The sequence below is a fragment of the Stegastes partitus genome, unplaced genomic scaffold (assembly GCF_000690725.1).
Source record: "Stegastes partitus isolate 25-593 unplaced genomic scaffold, Stegastes_partitus-1.0.2 Scaffold351, whole genome shotgun sequence".
NCBI lineage: Eukaryota > Metazoa > Chordata > Actinopteri > Pomacentridae > Stegastes > Stegastes partitus.
Window position 1 is genome coordinate 373,740 of NW_007578082.1, and position 18,348 is coordinate 392,087.

At 43.4% G+C, this 18,348-nt stretch overlaps 1 protein-coding gene across 1 annotated transcript; it reads right to left on the bottom strand.

The window, feature by feature from the left end:
* Positions 1-934: 934 nt before the first annotated feature.
* On the bottom strand, positions 935-2,425 carry insm1b (insulinoma-associated 1b). The gene has a single exon (XM_008284195.1). It carries the CDS (start codon positions 2,423-2,425, stop codon positions 935-937), a length of 1,491 nt encoding a protein of 496 aa, XP_008282417.1.
* Between the last annotated feature and the right edge of the window lie 15,923 nt (positions 2,426-18,348).

Genomic DNA, 18,348 nt, shown 5'->3' on the forward strand with positions numbered 1-18,348 from the left:
AGGAAAAAAAAAACAAAAAAAACATTTTGGCTATACGACATGTAAACTGCCAGACCGATTCACAGGAGAGAAAATCACGACAAACACAACAATAAGTTACATTAAAATAATTCCAATAAATAAATAAATAAACATATGATGAAAAATATTGCAACAATCTTCAATAATAATAATAATGATGATGATAATAATAATAATAATAATAATAAAATATGTGCCAGCATTCAAAATTAAAACAATCTATGTTGACTTTTTTCTTCTTTTTTTAATTAAGGCAGTTATACAGCGGGATTTGGATGTGTATGTAGGCTATTTCAGACTATCTGTATACTAAAGGCATTTGTGGTTCTACTAAACAGGGAATTCTTCAGTCACTCTTTTTTCCTTTCCTTCTTTTTTAAAATCCCCATCAAGACAATGAAGTTCTGTCGTTCACAAACTAGCGTAAAGCTACAGTGATACAGCAATCACGGTCGGTGAATTGAAAAAAAGGCTTTGATGGGGAGGGGAGAGGAGAAAAAAAAGGATTTCTGAGAATTTTAAGACATTTCTTAGGTCTAGAAGCTATCGTTGAGCATGTGCTGTCCTAGAAAAATACCCTTTAACAGTCAAACTAACGCTTTGTATTCTTTTTCTTTTACTTGATAAACTAATTTGAGAAAGAAAATCTCAAAATAGGCCTATATGTAGTTCAAATATAGAGAGAAGCATTCAACAATCACTGATTGGCATGGAAAAGACACCACTGAAACATCAAACCGCCCTGCCCTTCATTGGCCTAAAGTTATGGCAGTGAGCATCACAAACTCTTTGTTTTGTTTTTTTTTGTTTTTGTTGTTGTTGTTTTTTCTTTTAACCCCAAAGCCACTTCTTTTTTCTTTTTTTTTCCTTTTCTAAATTTCAACCCATCAAAGGCACAAGTTCTGTGTTGTCTTCAGCAGGCGGGGCGCACCGGCATTTGGAGCAGGATCACCTGCCTGTTCTCCGAGGGGTGGCACTTGTTTATGTGCCTGGTGAGCCCCGGCGAGCTGTACAGAGTGGCGGGGCAGTATTTGCACGGGTAGATCTGGGAGGAGTGCATGAGGCGCAGGTGTCTCTCCTGGCCGGCCCTGCTGGTGAAACTCTCCCCGCACACCGGGCACAGCAGGCAGTCCACCGGGCTCAGGTTGAGGGGGCTTTGGTTTGACGCTTCCTCTGAGGATGAGGAGGATGATGATGAGGATGATGATGATGATGCTGAGGAGGAGGAAGAGGAGGAGGAGGAGGAGGAGGAGGAGGTTGACACCGGAGGCTGCTCTGCCGCGCGGTCGCCGGTTTGAAACCCGTGCTCCTCCAGCACTTTCTTTTGCAGGGCCTGGTGTCCCATGATGTGTTTTCTTAGGTATGCCTGTCGCTTAAACCTCTTCCCGCAGAACTGGCAGTCGTATGAGCCGTCTTCAGAGCCCGACTCGGACAGACCTGGGCTCGGGGTGTCTCTGTCACTCATGTCTTTGGCTTCGTCGGAGACTGACTTGACACCCAGCGGTGGCATTTTGGCCATTTCGGGTTTGATGCCCTGTGCGGGTGGCATCGCCGGTGCGCCGGTGGTCCGCGGTTTGTGCCAGCGGCGGTGAGAGGCGAGGTTTGCCGGGCAGCTGAACATCTTGTCGCACTCAGGACACCGGTACTCGACCCTGACTATGCGGGAGCACTTGTGCTGAGCCAGGGAGAAGGGATCCGCGTACGCCTCCTTGCACAGCTGACACACAAACTCCCCCAAAGGCTTGTTTCCTCCGGAGGACTGCGTCCTCGGCTTCATCTCCACCGGCCCCTCTTTGATTTTGAGACCGAGCACCGGAGAAGTCGTCACCTCGTCTTCAAAGTTGAGTTTTCTAATGGCTTTGGGTTTCTTGGAGGCGGGTTTCGATTTACGCTCTGCTCCATCAGCTGCCGGTCTTTTGGTGCCGACCCGGTTGCTTGGTCCCGGGAGGCTGCTGGTGGTGCCGCTGCGGCTGCTGTTGCTGGTGCCGATTTTCAGGTCGACCGGAGCGTACAGGAGATGGTCCAGGCCGGAGAGGGAGGCGGGTGTTGGGAATGACTCGGCAGAAATAGGCGAGCCCAGATTGAAACTTCGCTCGAAATATCCCCTGTCGTGCTCCTTGCTGATGGGCCGGGTGGGGCTGTAGAGGGCTTGGCACACCGCTTCTGGGTTACCGAACTGTGCCGGCTTCTCCAGTCTTGGCACCGGCGCGTCAGCTGCGGTGAAATCTGGCGATGCTGAGGCGCGGTCCGGACTGGACGCCACGGACATCGGCGGGGAGGGGTCCGTCTGACTCGGCAAGGCAGCTGGGGTGGGTGGCTCCTGGAGGTCATCATCGTCTGACCGAGTCCTGTAGGAAACATGTGCAGATTTCTTGTTTCTTTTTACCAGGAATCCTTTGGGCATCTTGGCGAGTAACAGCGGAAAGGCACTTCGGGGAGGTGGTTGAAGTCTGGAGTATCCAGGTTGGTTAAAAATATGGCAACACTAGAAGCTTATGGGACTTTATCTCCCCAGTATATCGATCCTTCTGTTGCTGAAATGTTTTCGTCTCCAAGGCATAGCTCCACTCTTTTTATGCCGGAATGATGCTATTGTTCTCGCCCCCCCTGTTGCAGCATCCCCGACCAATAGGATGAAACCAAGATCCCAGTGGATTTTATTGTGGGAGGGCTCAGAGCCTGGGTTTGGTGGATTTCGTTGGAGGATGTGCAGATAGCTTAGCAGATGTACTGGCGGTTTATTACATTAATGTGTGCGCTCAGCCCCTCCCCGGCAGAGGCACACGCCGGGACCCTCCTCTTTTTACGGTCTGATGGGCCCCTACACAAATGCACACGTGCCACTGCTTTGTGGCTCTCCTCTGGGGGCCACGGAGCTGCCAAAAGGAAATGTCCGTCACTGTCACAATCATCACAGTTTAGAATTAAGACGAGTTTGGTTAAATCCAAACCCGGAGTTCTGCTTCCTTCCATTTCTGCTGTGATGTTGGTCAAAGAGGCGCATTTGCTGTAACCACGTCTGCAGTGCACATTCTCCCCAGATTGGTTGTTTTTAACCTCCAAACGCTTCACAGTTGTTTATTTTTTCTCTCCACGTTCCAGCCACTTTTACGCACGACCTTTACGCACTTTACGCAGGCCTAAAACAAACAGCTTTTTTTATAGAACTTTATTTTATTATGTCTTAAATAAACACTACAGAGGGAGTGTTTCTTTATTTTAGGGCACGTGTCTGTCTCGGTAGTTTAACTCGACATATAAATCAGACATCTCGCTGCATACATAAGTAATAAGAAGGCCCTCTGGTCTTTGTGCACAATAGCCACGTCTGCCCGTGCTTGGATATCCTGTCTTTTTTTTTTTTTTTCGTTTGAAAGGCAAATTGACCTCTTAACTGTGAAACGGGACTCACGGCCAATCTGGCCCACAGCTAGACGCGTGCTGGGCGGAATCAGGACTCCAGACAAAGAAGGCCGCAGCCGAGGCTTGTGTTGGAAAATGCTGCACAAATATTCAGAGCTCAAATGTTGCAGCCTGGAAGTGTTTGGACAAATATGCGCAGTTTTTTAGGATTCTTAGATTAGAAACTTATCCTGTTGCGTTGTAATAAACTTGTTAATTAAACAAGATTTTAATTTCTTAAAACATCACTTTCAGTGAAACAGTCCAAGCCTCCTTTGTTCCAAACACAACTTTTTCAGCAGCTGTGACCCATTTTCTTTACCAGCTATGTTTTCTGCGCATATCTCACATATTGTATATTTGTCTGCTTTTTTTTTTTTTTTTTTTCCATCTCCTTATAATGACAAAATGTATGCGGCGGTGCGCCACTTGGCAGAGAGTGCATTCTTTCCCCTTTCAGTCGGCAGACCAGGGAGGAATTAATCTCCATCGTCGTACATTGTTCCCCTCATTTGCATAAAGCTGCAGTATGACCAAGTCAAATAATTACACAATCGGAGCTGAGCCGCAGGCCTGTGCCTTCCTTTCAATGGGCCTCTGTGTCCCGGTGCCTTCTCACCTGCCTCCAAACACACCGTTATGTTGGTGAAGGTTAAATGGAAAAATTTGGTTCAACTTTAAAAACGTCTAATCAAATAAACAAACAAACAAAAAAGTTATTCTTAAGATAAAGTTTAAACTAAATGGAAAGTTTAAAAAAAATCAAGTTCATAATAATGACATTTTCTGTGAACTTTGGAGTCACCTGGTTTTTTGGTTTTTGGGGTCTCCAGGTGTGATTTGTACATTTCCTCTAAACTCCAAACTCACTAGTTGTGGCTGCGCCGAGTTTGGCTCCTCTGCTCGGCTCCTTGTTGTTCTTTGAGGCTGCGCAGCTATTAGTCGTGGTTTGTTGGGACGACAAGCTTTGATGGCATTTTAACGAGTTCCTCTTTCCCCCGAGATCATTTCTGTGGGGCGCGTGGGCCTTGGCCACACTGACGCATGCGCGTGTTTGCTCAGTGGCGCGTGCTGCCCCGCGCGGACGGGAAGCATAGGCGCCTAATTAGCATACAGCTGCAGCAGCTTTAATGCAGGCTGCTCCACATCCTCCTCCAGCCCTGCTCAGGCTATAGGATGGAAACGCTGCTCTCATTTCCCTCGTGCGTTTAGGTTCTGGTGCCAATGTTGTTCCATGTAAAAGTGGAAAATACATCAATAAGAAGAGCTTTCACATGTTTTTTCAGTGATGTGAAACCACATTTCTTTACAATAGAGCTAAATGTGTGCAGCTTTCTACAAGCAGTGCACTTAAAACTGAAGCCTGAGCTGTTGTAGTTTATGACTAAACTGTAGAACCACAAGTCTGAGCTGAAGATTACACTCGGAAAGGCTATTTAAGGCTCCTGCACTGTAAAAGAGATGAAGCTGAGGTAAAGTGCTGTGACCATGGTGGTTTACTTTGGTGAATTCTAGCAACTTCAAATTACACCTCGTACCTTTAAACTGGTGTTGTAATTTAAGCAAAGGTGTAAAACAATTGACGTTTACTGCTTCTTTAGCTTTGTGTGTCTGATCTCAACAGTTTCTGCTGCTACTCAACTACTGTTTTGTTGAAGTAGGAGTAAAGACAAGACAAGAACGTCAAGTCTAAAGACAAAATCACATTTCAATGTGGAAAAACTGGAAACTTCAAGTTGACTTTCATTAACATTAAGTTGCAGCAACGCACACTGTTTGTTTGAGAGGAATCAAATGATTGAAGTCCATCTAATTTAAACCAGGAGCATTTATAATTAAATTATGTGTTAACAGTTGAAGGAATTCATTTAAGTTACTCACACAAAACTCTCTTTTTTTAATGTATTTCCGTCCCCTAGTTTGTTACAAGATAAATAAATCGAATTGACTTATTATATCAACTTTTAAAGTTGCAAACATTCTTTTAACGGGTTGTGTTGACATCATATTGGTGGTAATTGCATCAGCTTAATACTCTGTGTAATTTAAACTAAAATTTCTGCATTAGTTGATTCAAAACTAAATCAAACTCACCGTAATTTTTAAATATTTTTTGTTCACCTTGAGCTCATGTTAAGTCCTTTCTTGTATCTTAACATGCCGTAACAATCACAGACAGTTCACACTAGTAAAGACAGATACCTGTGATTGCAGAGGAAACTCTATTTCCTCTCTTTCAATGTAGTTTGTTCATTCAAAGTAATTTCATTAGAATATTTTATAACACAATAAACAGGAACTGTTGTGTTGATTGTTTTCGTTGAGGCCAAACATTATTTTTAGAGTAAAATCCATCTCTGAGCGTGTCAGAGCTCAGTTGTTACTTCATTGCACCACCTACAGGATGAAGGTTTAATCCTGAGGACGCGGGGGAAGTTTACCTCCAGTAACCAAAGCGTTCTGCTCTGATCTCTTTGCAGCCATCACCGTGTTGTTTCTGTTAAACAGTGGTTACCAGGGGAGCTGTGGAGCAGTTTGGTTATTTCACAAAGATTAGATTACAGTTATTCTCACCGTAGTCGTACAGAAACCTCCTGTACTTCCCAGATGAGTGATTGCCTCCTTGTGCCGTGCCAACCTCAGCCAATTTGAAAGTGCAATAGGACATGACTGTAATTGGTGCTCACGACAGGACCACCTTCAATGCACTGTCAATCAATTATTGTAATGGATTAGCTGAGGTCCTATTCTGGCTGGTTGTAATCTGATAGAGGGCTCTTTCAGCACCATGGAGAGAGCCAGCGAGGGCTCCAGATTTAATCAGACTGGCTGTAGAACAGCACAGCCCCGGCTTCAGCCTTTGTCCCCAAAACTGAGAGCAGGCAGGAACCAACAAGAGAACAAAGACACAGTAGAACAAAAGAGCTGGAGTTTAATGAAGTGATTGGTTTTTAAATATAGTTCTAAATGGGCTTGTTCCAAAACACATTTCAACTGTTTCTACAAAAGGAAAACAACTGAAAACTGCACCATCGTGACCAAAATGTCTTCTGTCCTATTCAGTCATTTACTGTTTGAATATTTTCAATTGATATGTTGTTTAGTGATCTATCAGTTTGTTCTGATGCTAAATGAATGTGTGCATACGGTGTGCTATTTTATGGGGGTTTCTGCTTTGTAATATACAACAATTAATTGCTCTGCTGGGAACTGAGAGCATTTATCTTTTCCCACAAAATAAAGTGCTGTTGCTACTTGTTGAAACACACTTTTAGGATATGGATTGTTTCCAGTTAAGGCAAATAAATAAATAAATAAATAAAATAAAAATCATGCTTACTAGGATCCAGTTTCAGTGGAGGTTTTATGAAGCTTTTTTGGTGCTTTATTTTGCAGTTTGGATAAGAAAACAGTAAATGCAACTCTTTCTTATACGGGATAAGATATTTATGGAAAGAAAGGAATAATCGCTTTTGAAACTACCTGTACATCCCTGTGCTATAAGTGAGCCAGTTATTTTTTTGGCCTTCTTGTCTTTATTAGATAGGACAGTTGAAAGAGAGACAGGAAAGTCGGGGAGGAGAATGGTGGTAGCGGTTGCAGCAAAAGGCCATGAGTGGGATTTGAACCCATGGCCGCTGCATCGGAGACTGTAGCCCCTGTACATGGGTCGTCAGCTCAACCAGGTGAGCTAAAGCAGCGGCCTGAAACCAGTTTATATTTATGGTGAATGCAAACCGATTTGGTTCAGATGATACTTGAGATGCTTAGTCTAATGTTTTCTGGGGCAAGACCCTTGTCGTGCCACAGTTAACCTGGAGCCACGGTTTGGGTCACACATCCTTTATTCCCTGGAAAACCACCTGTAAACAGTTTTAGAAGAAGTATTCAGGTCTGTTACTTAAGTAAAAGAAGCAATACAACAATTTAAAATACCCCAAAATCTTACATTCAAAACCTGATCAAGTGGAAGTATGTGAGTATTATCAGCTAATTGTACTTATTGTATTCATTACACACCTAAATGGGCTATTTCAGTTTTCTGTTTTTATGTGTTTATACCATTGGATCATTATTATTATTCATGTATTAAGATGCAAGCAGCATTACAATGTCGTGGTTGACAGATGCAGAGGCTGATACTGTTCATATAAATCATTACATCCTGGTTGGTTTTTAAAGTCCTGCAACGTAACTACAGCTGTCACATAAATCAAGTGGAGTAAAAATATATATATATACTATATTTCCCTTTGAAATATGGTCAAGTCAAAGACGGTAGCATTCAATTAAACTACTCAAGTGAAGCACAAGTACCTTAGAATTGCACTTACCTACAAACTTGAATAAATTTACTTACTTTTCACCACAGTCTAAAGGCAATCTCTGGGAATTCAATATGTTACTGTGAAGCGGCAGTCAAACTGCACCTGTAAAGAGCTTCTGGAAAAGAAGTCAGACTGTAGCACCCGGAAGATCAATGGGGAAATTGCCTGTTTGGCCATGAGAGCAGCACAGAGGTCACTGTCTAGACTTTAAAGTGTACTTTAGAAGGATGCCCATGAGACCAGGTTACTGTGAAAAGCCCTGTAAAGTGGTATAGCTCTGAGCATAAGACTAATGGACCTGGTGGACTTGACTGGAACTGTCCCCAATGCCATCTGTACTTTTGACAATGATGCTGATGACTCGATGAGGACGAGGACAGATATTTTTTTGGGGGTGGCTTTAATGACATTTCTGAAAAGGTTCTGTGGAGCTGGCTAGTTAAATGGTCTGTTGGTGAGATATATTCCATAATGCATTGCATTACTAGAGTGGGAATACGATCAAATCCAAGGCAAATAAAGTATGAAAGGGGAAACCATAGATGCATTTAGTGGCTGTATCTGATGTCGTGTGTGCCCAGACGTATGAACAAAGGCTTCAAAGGGACAACACAAGATTTTCTTTTCTTCTAAAGAGCCTCTTATTAAAAATAGATCTTCCTGCATATCAGTTGCTGAAGTCCCAGGGGCCTGTTTAGCTCTAATTTACTCATCAAAAACATCAGAGTGTCTCTCAATAATCTCTGCAGTCCATTGGTTGTTGGGGTGGAGTCCCCTGTCAGAAAGCATGCCCTGGAATGTTAAACACTAATTCACCTCTGAGCTGTGGAGGTGGATAAAGTGATTGTTCTATCTGGGAGCTGATTAAAGCAGGCTCTGGCCCGTTTCTCCCCTCTGCGTTCACCTCTGACGTCCATCACATTCATTTCTGTATTCATGAGTGGATGAGAAAGCGCAGGCAGAGCGGCTGCCGTATTACAGATAATAAGTCCAGCGGGCACCACATTCACTGCCACAGGTTTCCCCCCTGCCCCAGCTCATTCAATTACTTCACAAGAGTTCTCTGAGGCACAGCTGCACTATGGGGGTAAAGAGGAGCAAATTGAGGTACATTCATGTAGACCCACACACACACACACACACACACAGCTCATAGATACAAAGAAGTGCGGGAGGCTGCGCACACTGTAGCAAGAGCAGCCAGCAGATAAAGGATCTTACTGACAGGCATTTGGCTCAACAGTCAACGCATTTCCTCACGCACATGTGAAAACGGTCCGTCCTATGTTGCTCACCGCCTCCCTAAAGATTGTAATTATATTGATAATGACTCCATGTAAGAGAAATGAAATCAAGGCCATTGCTCATAGACTCCATATATGAGGTCGCCATTATCTTGATGAAAGTGTAGACAGCAGCTGTATCATCTGGGAGCATGAAAGATGGACTGTGGCAGACCTAATGGGCCATATCCTTTATCTATTGACTATTATCCATTCATCTGAAGATGCATTAGAGCCATGTGAAAGTCTCTGTTAAATACATAACTGTCTTTTTCCTGAATTATTCACCAAGTTACGTTTTAAACAATTACCCTAAATGTGTTTGTGCACCTGGTGTGATGGCTGCAGACAAGACTGGTTGTTGTCCATGGTACTGAACTTCTGCCCTTGAGTTTACAGTTGCAGCTGCCGGCTCTGTAAAACACAGCGGCCTGGAGTGATGAAAGCCAAACTAAAGAACTGTTTCGCTTCTGCTCTCAGACCAGTAATAAAGTACCTTTTGGAATAGGTTTATTTTGACGTGATGCTGGTCATTGTTAACTGGCCTACACTGTTAACATGCCCATATGATGCTTTTTATATGCAGGAAGAACTATAAGGAGCAAAATAAACAGTCAACACCATGGCTGAGCATTTCCACCCTGAAGCTGCAGTGATCTGACGACAGTCTTAAAAACACGGATTCAGACTTTTGGGGTTTCATTTGTAATAAACATAACGAACAAATCCTGTCAGCTTGCAGGGTGAGACTTTCTGTGTCATTAGTCCTTCTCAAAATTGGTTAGTGCGTCGAATTCCACACAACTGGATTTGCCCGTCGTGTATTTTGTAGCAGTTTTACAGTGTTCGAGTTGTAGGTGAGCTGGTGTGCTCAGCTGCAGCGAGTTGGGATGAGTGGAAAAAGAGGAGGAGACTTCATAGATCCTCACATTCTAGAAGAAGCAAGTTACATCTCAGTCATTTTGAGACAGGAAGGGGTTATTTTTCAAAAGGTCTAAATTATATTTTATTTTTATAATTCATCCTACATCCACCCAACCGGTCGAGGCAGATGGCCGTCCCTCCCTGAGCCTGGTTCTGTCTGAGGTTTTTTTTCCCCTGTGGGGGTTTTCGGTTCCTTCCCACTGTTGCGGACTGCTGAAGCTTATAGGGAATCCAAATGTTTTGGATTGTTGGGTGTTTCTGTCTCTGCCTTTGTTAAGCGCTATGAGATGACTTGTTGTTGTAAATATGTGCTATAAAAAATAAAACTGAATTGAATTGAATTAAATGTGTTACTCTGATACACAGACGTGACTTCTTGATCAATTCCTGGAGAGGGACTTTAATTTTTACAGCATTACAAATCCTTTGTTTTGTTTTGAAAACTGAAAGAATAGTTTCCTGTTCAAGCGTTACAGCCTATAAACCACTTTCATGTTTCATGTTGCTGCTCTTTTGTCTTAGCTTAGCACAAATACTGGAAACAAGGGAAATCAACAGTAGCGGTGTAAAAACTTCACTTTGTAATTTTACTGGAGCAGCGGGACACGTGGGAGTTACTCTACCTGGTCAAGGACGACAAGTAAACCCTCGTAAAACCCAAACTTGTTGTCATTTTTGTATTTTGTTACAAAGAGCTGTTTCCTCTGCTTCCAGTTTTTACACATTTACACAACAGTTAGCAAGCTTGCCTCACAAAACGGCAAAGCTTTAAGGTCTAGATTCCAGCCTTCACCTTTTAGTTCGTCACATATACAGCAATACGAGCTATTTCATAGTATACGTTATTCATTTTCTTCTCCTGTTGTTGTGCCTGTCCTTCACAGAGGTTTGCAAGAGTCTGAGACATGTGAAGCATCGGAAACACGCGGGGCTCAGCCGTGTAAGTACATCCTTAACATATGTGCGTCAAGAGAAGGACCTTTTCTTGACATTTGATTTGGGAATGCCACATTTTCCAAACAAAGAATTCCCAGAATTGGCACACTCTTCATTAGATGGCATAATTTGCATTCTCTTATAATTGTGCTGCTTCCTTGATTATTAAATGATCACCCTAATTAGGGAGCATAATAGGGTTAATCAGACTCTGCTCATCACACTTATTATTATTCCTGCAAAAAATGAAGGAAAAAGATACAGTACTTGATTAATTATATCAGCCTTTTCATCAGCTGGGCTACCATTCCCCCCTCTGAAATTAATATCATGTTGTAAATGGAAGGAAGGAGCTGGCCGGACACAGACAGATGAAAGATTTCACTCAAATTAATTAAGCACTAATTATGCGGCGGGAGTTGGGAGCAGTTTGCATAATGAGCTCTATCAAAAGAGATCAGTCATGGAGAGGGGCTGTAGAGTTTCTATACAGCCTTCAGATGATACACAGACACCACTGCGCTGCGTGAAGAGGGCTAGCAGAGAAGTGGGAAGAGGGTTAAAGCACTCCGAGGCTTGAGTCGTGAGGTTGAGGAGTGTTTTGTTTGGTTTGTCAACATCAGGAGCTTCCTCGCTTGTGCCACAAATGAGGATTATTCCATTGTCATTTAGAGATATCACATTTGTCTTGGGGCTGTGGGTGTGTGTGTGTCTTTTTTCTCTCAGCTTAAGAATCAGATAATGAATTCCCTGGTTCAGATAGAGGCAATAAGAACAGAATGTACCTTTAAGTTCAAGCTAATCACAAACAACCTGCATGTGCACTCCAGGGAGCTTTAAAGACCCTAATCACCTCCCACTCCAGTTCTTGTGGTGTTCGGTTATTGTTGATCAGGGACTACGCTGTGGCTATCTATTTAGACAATGGGAAAAGGGATTAAACAGACAGAAACTCTCTATGTCTTAATCGCCTTTTTAATCACCGCCACTGTGTAGTGTATGGAGCCGAGTTACTTGAACTGATTTGTGCCGTTGCAGCAGCAATCATGCATTGGCTAATCAGGGTGCACAGCCCGGCACTGCCCTTCAAGGTCTCCGAGTGGAATTACAAAGACTATGATTAGTTAATCAAATGAAGAACCCAATGTCCTTTCTTTATTTGTGTGTACACCTTATCTAAATGGAAATTGTATAGCTGAGGCACTTCCAGAAGGACACATCTACATGTGAATGATCCTCCTTGAGCCCTTGGCAGTGAATACAGAATAAGATCTTTCACCCCCAATCATCGTGTTATGGCATTGTGGAGACTTTTACATGTCTGAATGATATTTGTTGTCAATGCCCATGTGAATGATGCAATCACTCAGTCTGTTGTGAAGTAAATCAGGAAGCACTAGACCGCAACTCTTCAAATGCACATGATGATGTGCGGCAGAATGTCAAGACTATTATTTTGAGAGAGGAGAAAGGGAAGGCAGACGGGCAGCTTAATGGCAGTACATAAATGAATTAATCAAATGTGAAAAAGGCCAGTGTGTATGTATCGCAGCTCAAATAGCGGAGAGAGGATTTTTCTCTGCCAGCTTTACAACAAGCGATTCTATGCTGAACATTTCCAGATCCTGTATCTTGGTATGGCGCCCCCAAACAGCACAGTGTGACTTTTAACAGCTTATTTTGCTCTTTGGAAGGTTAAAATTATTAATTATAACTTAATTAGTGCATGTTTTAAGCATTGTTAGGCAGTAATAAAGTTAGGCTGCTCTTTTGAGATAAATAATCTTTTATATAAATTAGAAGAAGGCGTACTTGTTGAGTAATTTCTACCTGACGACACTTTAATCGCTGCTTGGTGACGCTTCAGAGAGCATTTTTAGCTCGTGGTTAGCGTCATAAGTTTATCTAACAGGCTAACTGACAGATGTTTAACTGACACCTGGGGGAAAAATTTGATCCCTGCTCATATCTTACACTGAAATGCTCATACTAACAAAAAAAATAGTGATAGTTAAACTGTAACAGATAAATGAAAACGAGCGCTCTCCGCCGAGGCACAGCTCTGTAGACAAAAAGCACAAAAGGTTCTGTTTTCTGCACAAATCTAATTTTGCACCTGTCTGAAGCTCGTTTGATTTGAAGGATGGACCCTTGCAAAGTTTTAAGAAGTGGCACAAACCATAAGACCCCCTTGGTTCCACTGTTTATCACTCCAAATGTGCCCTGAATTACTCGTAGCTATATTTTAAATCGAGTCATTTTTTAGCATCAAAGCAGACATTTCTCTGCCGTCTGTCAGACGTGCTGTTAGACATTGTGACGGTTGTTCCTAAAGAGAAAAGAATTTCCCTCCGTCGCTTTGTGATAACTTCCTTCCAGGGGCGGCAGACTTGACCTGCGCACTCCTCCTCGAATCACCTCTATTATTTGTTAGTGACAGCGGCCCTTTGGAGGGCGGGGGCCTCCCTGAAAGGTACAGGGTCGTGGATGTCCCAATCCATCTCTGTCTGCCAAGCGATTGATTGTGATTTAGTGCACGGGGCAGGAGATGGTGGGGTTCCATTCTGATGAGCGATAGGTGGGAACCCTTTGACTCCCAGCACATGGCAAGCAGAGGCAGCGCTATGATGAGGGGTCAGAGGCAGCTGGTGGGGGTAACCGGGGTGGATCTGGGGGCTGGATGGAGGCAACGTGGGGGTTGCGTGGATCACAAGATAGAAAGTGTCAGAGATCCAGGACAAAGCCCTCCGACCGACCGCCTGAGTCTATCACTTAGCCCATCTATCACCCGTCCGGCTTTGTGGTTGGCGTAACGGTTGCTAGCTAATTGTTTCATCATCAGGGGGATCCGTCATCAGCGGAGGTGACAGTGAATGTAGAGCAGCAGGGAGGCCGCACCGCAAAGTATAAGGCCACATATGAGGGGGCTTTATGCCAGCTGGGTGAAATAAGAGGGTATTTCTGTTTCTGGATTCCTGACTGGAAGATGAAAGTTATTAGCATTCCAATTCTAGCTTTGCATTAAAGGTTTACCTCCAGGGTGTACAAGCCACACGATGTCTGTTTGAACATCACTTAACGGAGCTGACTAGATACTTCAGAATGATCAGCTTCTTCAGGTTTTTAATTCTGAGTGAAGATATTCCCAGTATTCTGCTCTCAGAAGCTCAGAGGACATATCCGTCCTGATTAGGAGACTAAAATTTGTCTAGTGTGAAGAGGATATGCTTGACAACATGTCAGACGCTCTAATTTCCCAGTTCTCTTCCAAATACCAGCAGACCCCAGACAGATATGCATAATGCACAATATCTGACTGGAAATCAGAGAGAAGTGGCTGTTTCGATTTTGTTTTTAAATCTCAATACTCCGGAGCAAAGTTCAGAGAGAGTGCTCATCCCATTCTTGACTGAGCTTCGTCTCGCAGTTCCGGCCTGGTGTTAGATGCAAGCTGTCCTTGGGAGGATGTTAAGCCCAGCCACAGCCTCGCTTCACTGGGCCGCTCTGGCAGCTTAACCCCATAATCAACCTGAGGCCAGCCTTGTTAGGAAATACACTGTGTTGTGCTGCATTTTTATATAATGGGGGTTATCTGCTGTTTACTTTATGTGATCTATCCAGCCATCCATTAGCTATACTCGCTTATCCTTTTAGAAGGTCGTGGGTGGGGGGGATGGAGCTCACACAAAGGCCCCGACCAGCCAGCAGGTTCAAACCCAGGACCTTCTTTGTGATCTAAAAGGGTTTTTTTGCACAGATAATTTGCATTGTATCTAAAAGTATTTTAAAATCGCCTGTTTGCTGCCTCAAATGTGTATAGCAACTTTCATTATTCCACACGCTGCCGCAGCGAACAAAGGCCCGTGCTTTGCCAATCACAGGAAGTTGTGTCAGCCAGGTGAATGTGTAGTCAGTAACCTGATCTGCTGTTGACAGAACAGGGACAGGTGCTCCAGCCAAACTAATCCATACATGCATACTAGACACAGGTCATCCATTAAGGCAGATTGATTCAAAGCTTTAAAAGACTGTTCCTCAACAATCCCTGGCCCGGCCTTACCTTTGCTGTTGCCATGATACCAAATTGCAGTAATTCAAGATGGCCTGAATTGGACGGGGAAAGGAATGTTCACTGTTTGCCCAGCTAATGCTGGAAACATTTTGTCACACAGGGGATGAGGGAACATTTCTGGAAATGATGTCTGAACTTCATGAAATGAAAATTAATTGGCTGGGTGGATTGTCATCTGAAGTATCAGGAAGATATTTAAGGCTTGATTTGATCCAAGTTACTCGCTGCGAAAACATTGAGTACACGGGACTCGTGTACTCGGCCGTGGGGGTGGAGGGGATGTGTGTGACGACTGATAGCCTGCATGAACATTTCACATAATAGCATTGTGTAAAAACAGAAAAAACATATAAACCAGAATTCACTTTGATTCAGTGTCATTATTAAACCCACTCCCATAAGGCCCCAAATGCCAAATAAAGGTTTACAGGCAGAGGCCAGACATCTGCTGCGCTCTGATTGGTTGACAAGCCAGCAGTAGTCTCACCTGTTATCCACAGCCCAGTGCATGGTAAACACCCTCAGTCAGACCTGCGGGGGGAAGGAGCCCATCTGGTCAGCAGCATTAACAACCAGCTCTTTAACAATGGCTTCCAGGGAAAGGAGAAGGGCACAACAGGCCATATCAGCCAATAAAAACAGGCTATGCATGACATTTAGCGCCTGATGCGGGGCTTAGCTGTATACAGGTTACCTACTGTCCGCACCAGCCCCTGGCAATAAAACAAAAGGCAATCTCACAGAGCGAGGGAGGGGGGGGGGATGCTGTGCATAAAGCTGCCTGTTTCAGCTGTTGATCTCATAATTTCCGTGTAAAGATGCAGACAGGGTGCAAAGTTAAAAAGCAAGCAGGGAATCATTTTCAGGGAGCGTTCACATAAAGCTCAAGTTGATTAACAGGCAAAATCTTTAGTTATGCAACACTACAATTTAGTATTTTTTACAGCCAACCCAATGGGATCATGTCACTGTATCCATGAAGGACAGACGATTATAGCTTCTTTTTTTTTTTTTTTTTTGGAAGAATGCCTTGTTTGGAAGGATGTAAAACCAGGAAAACATGAGACAGATGAGAGCCATGTTAGAACATGTCAAACTACAAACTCAATGAAGAGGTTGTTTGACTAAACAGTGCCATCTTGTGTTCTGTTGTTAAAGTTAGAAAATCTGACAAATATCAGACAGGAAAACCTAAATTGTTGAAATTTTCATCACAATACTAACTTTGTATATTTGCTTTATGATATCAGATTATGAATTATCTCCTTATTGTCGCTGTTTTCCTGACTTTGCTCCCTGTTCGGCCCTCTGCAGCATCCATCTGCTGCAGAACAGTGCACATCACACACACCCTCATCTACGCCAAATGGGCTCTAACAGGTTAGGGAGGAAGGGGGCAACTCTGGTTTATTAGATATTTGATGGGCTCTATTTTTATAACTAGCATGCAAAGGATGGAGACAAAGTCTTCTAAATGAGATCTGGGGAATACAAAGAGGGATGTGAAGACAGAAAGGTTCGGGGTGGAGTTTGAACAGCAAGCAATGGGTTCTCTACAGCTGCTGGCACTAATGAGGATAATTACCCCAGTAATAACATTAGCCTATCTGAGGGAATGGAGGGGAAGGACAAGTGGTTGTGTTTGTGTGTGTGGGTGGGTATGCAAGTGTGCACGTGGCTGCTGTGTGTGTGTGTGTGTGTGTGCGTGCCTGGCCGTGCACGTGCCTTTTCCTTCTATCTCGCTTGCGGTCTCTCCCTCATTCCCTGAATCTCAATATCTCTTTGTTAGCCCACAATAATTGTATTTGGGCCTCATATCCGCCATATCAGATTCGAGTTTGTACAAGGTAATTAGCAGAGGAAGGGAAGCCTCCACACCAGGAGGACAAATGCCCCCATGACATCATTCTGGCTCCACTCAGGAGGGGAAGCTTTTTTTTTTTTTTTTCCTTTCTCTCGCTCTTACTCATCTTTCTTGTCATTCAGCTGTCAAAAAGAAAAAAAAAGGCAATGAATAGAAGCAAAAATGTAGTAGCAAGCAAAAGTTGATGACATTGAAAAGGAGGAGAGCTGGGATTAAGAAGATAAAGAAATGAAGAGAAGAAGGAGAGATAAAGAGGTGGAAAGTGATTTGAGATGAGATGGAGGCCAGTGTGTTTTTTTTTTTCCCTTTCTGCAGCCGGCCTGTAATCTCCAATCAGCTTTTACTAACAGACAGCGGGGGAAAGTTCCTCGGCGTTAATGCAGCTTGCCATTCAGAAGGAGCCGGCGAATCCAGCTGGGAGTCGGGGGATGAGGGGAGGATTAACTGGCACTCAGGTGGAGAGAGATGAAGAGAATCAGACGGAGACCTCGCGGATGGTCACACCCTCTCTCGCCCCATCCATCACTCTCTCTTTTTCTTTTTTTTTTTTCCCCCTCAGTGAACAAATGCACTGCGCTCTGTGTTTTTGTGGGTGGAGTGGTGAAAGCAGGAGGAAATGATAGAGTGTAGGGGTGACTTCTCTCTGACATGTCACAAATTTACTTTTCACTTGTGATGAAAACTGATGCCACATTTTTTTTCTGACACTTTTTTTTTTTTTTTACAGATTTAAATTTAAGTGTGTCGGTTAATTCTAATCATGTAAATTTAAACAAACAACATCAACTCTACTTTGTTATTTAGAAGTGATTTATTCTTATGCTCTGACAGTAAAAAATATAAGCAAAGGTAATGCTAAATTGCTTATTCATGTCAGAAACTAAGCTGAAAATCATCATGCCTTTTCATTCGAATACTATTAACTAATCCAATGTGTTAGTTTTTTTTCCTGAGGCCTCCTCGTCGACTGCTTCTATAAACAGATTTAACTGAACGGCAGGTAATCTCCAGACGCCAGCTGTGCATCTCCACTGCCTTCCTCTAAACGATCAAAGTGTTCCTCTTTCTCCTCCAAATGGCCTCTCGTCACCTTCACCCCTGCAGAGCAGAGGGAGAAAAATACTCGAGCACAAATACGTGTGGTGTCTTTTGAAATGACTGGTTTTTCATTCAACTGAGCCCAAAAAAGCAAAATTCACCCTTTGGCCTCGGTGTTGATATTCACCTCGTCTTGATACCGTGAGCTGTGCTGAAGCAGACGTTTTTCCCAGAGTGTTGTGGGAGATGCAGGAGTAGACCCCCGTGTCAGAGACGAGGAGACCTTCTATCTGGAGCCAGGTGGAGACGGTGTAGGGCTGGGGCCCGCCTCGAAGCTGGGAAGAGGTGAAATCTACATAGATTATATCAATCTAATCAACTGTAAGAAAAATATGCACTAGACTGCTGTCATTTGGAAGCAATTAGAGATATAAAGAAGTGCTCTATTGTGGGCATTGGCACTAATATTGGCTAATTTTT

Bases quoted from the DNA above. Each gene is read 5' to 3' on its own strand.
- insm1b (XM_008284195.1), bottom strand. From the start codon at position 2,425: ATGCCCAAAGGATTCCTGGTAAAAAGAAACAAGAAATCTGCACATGTT.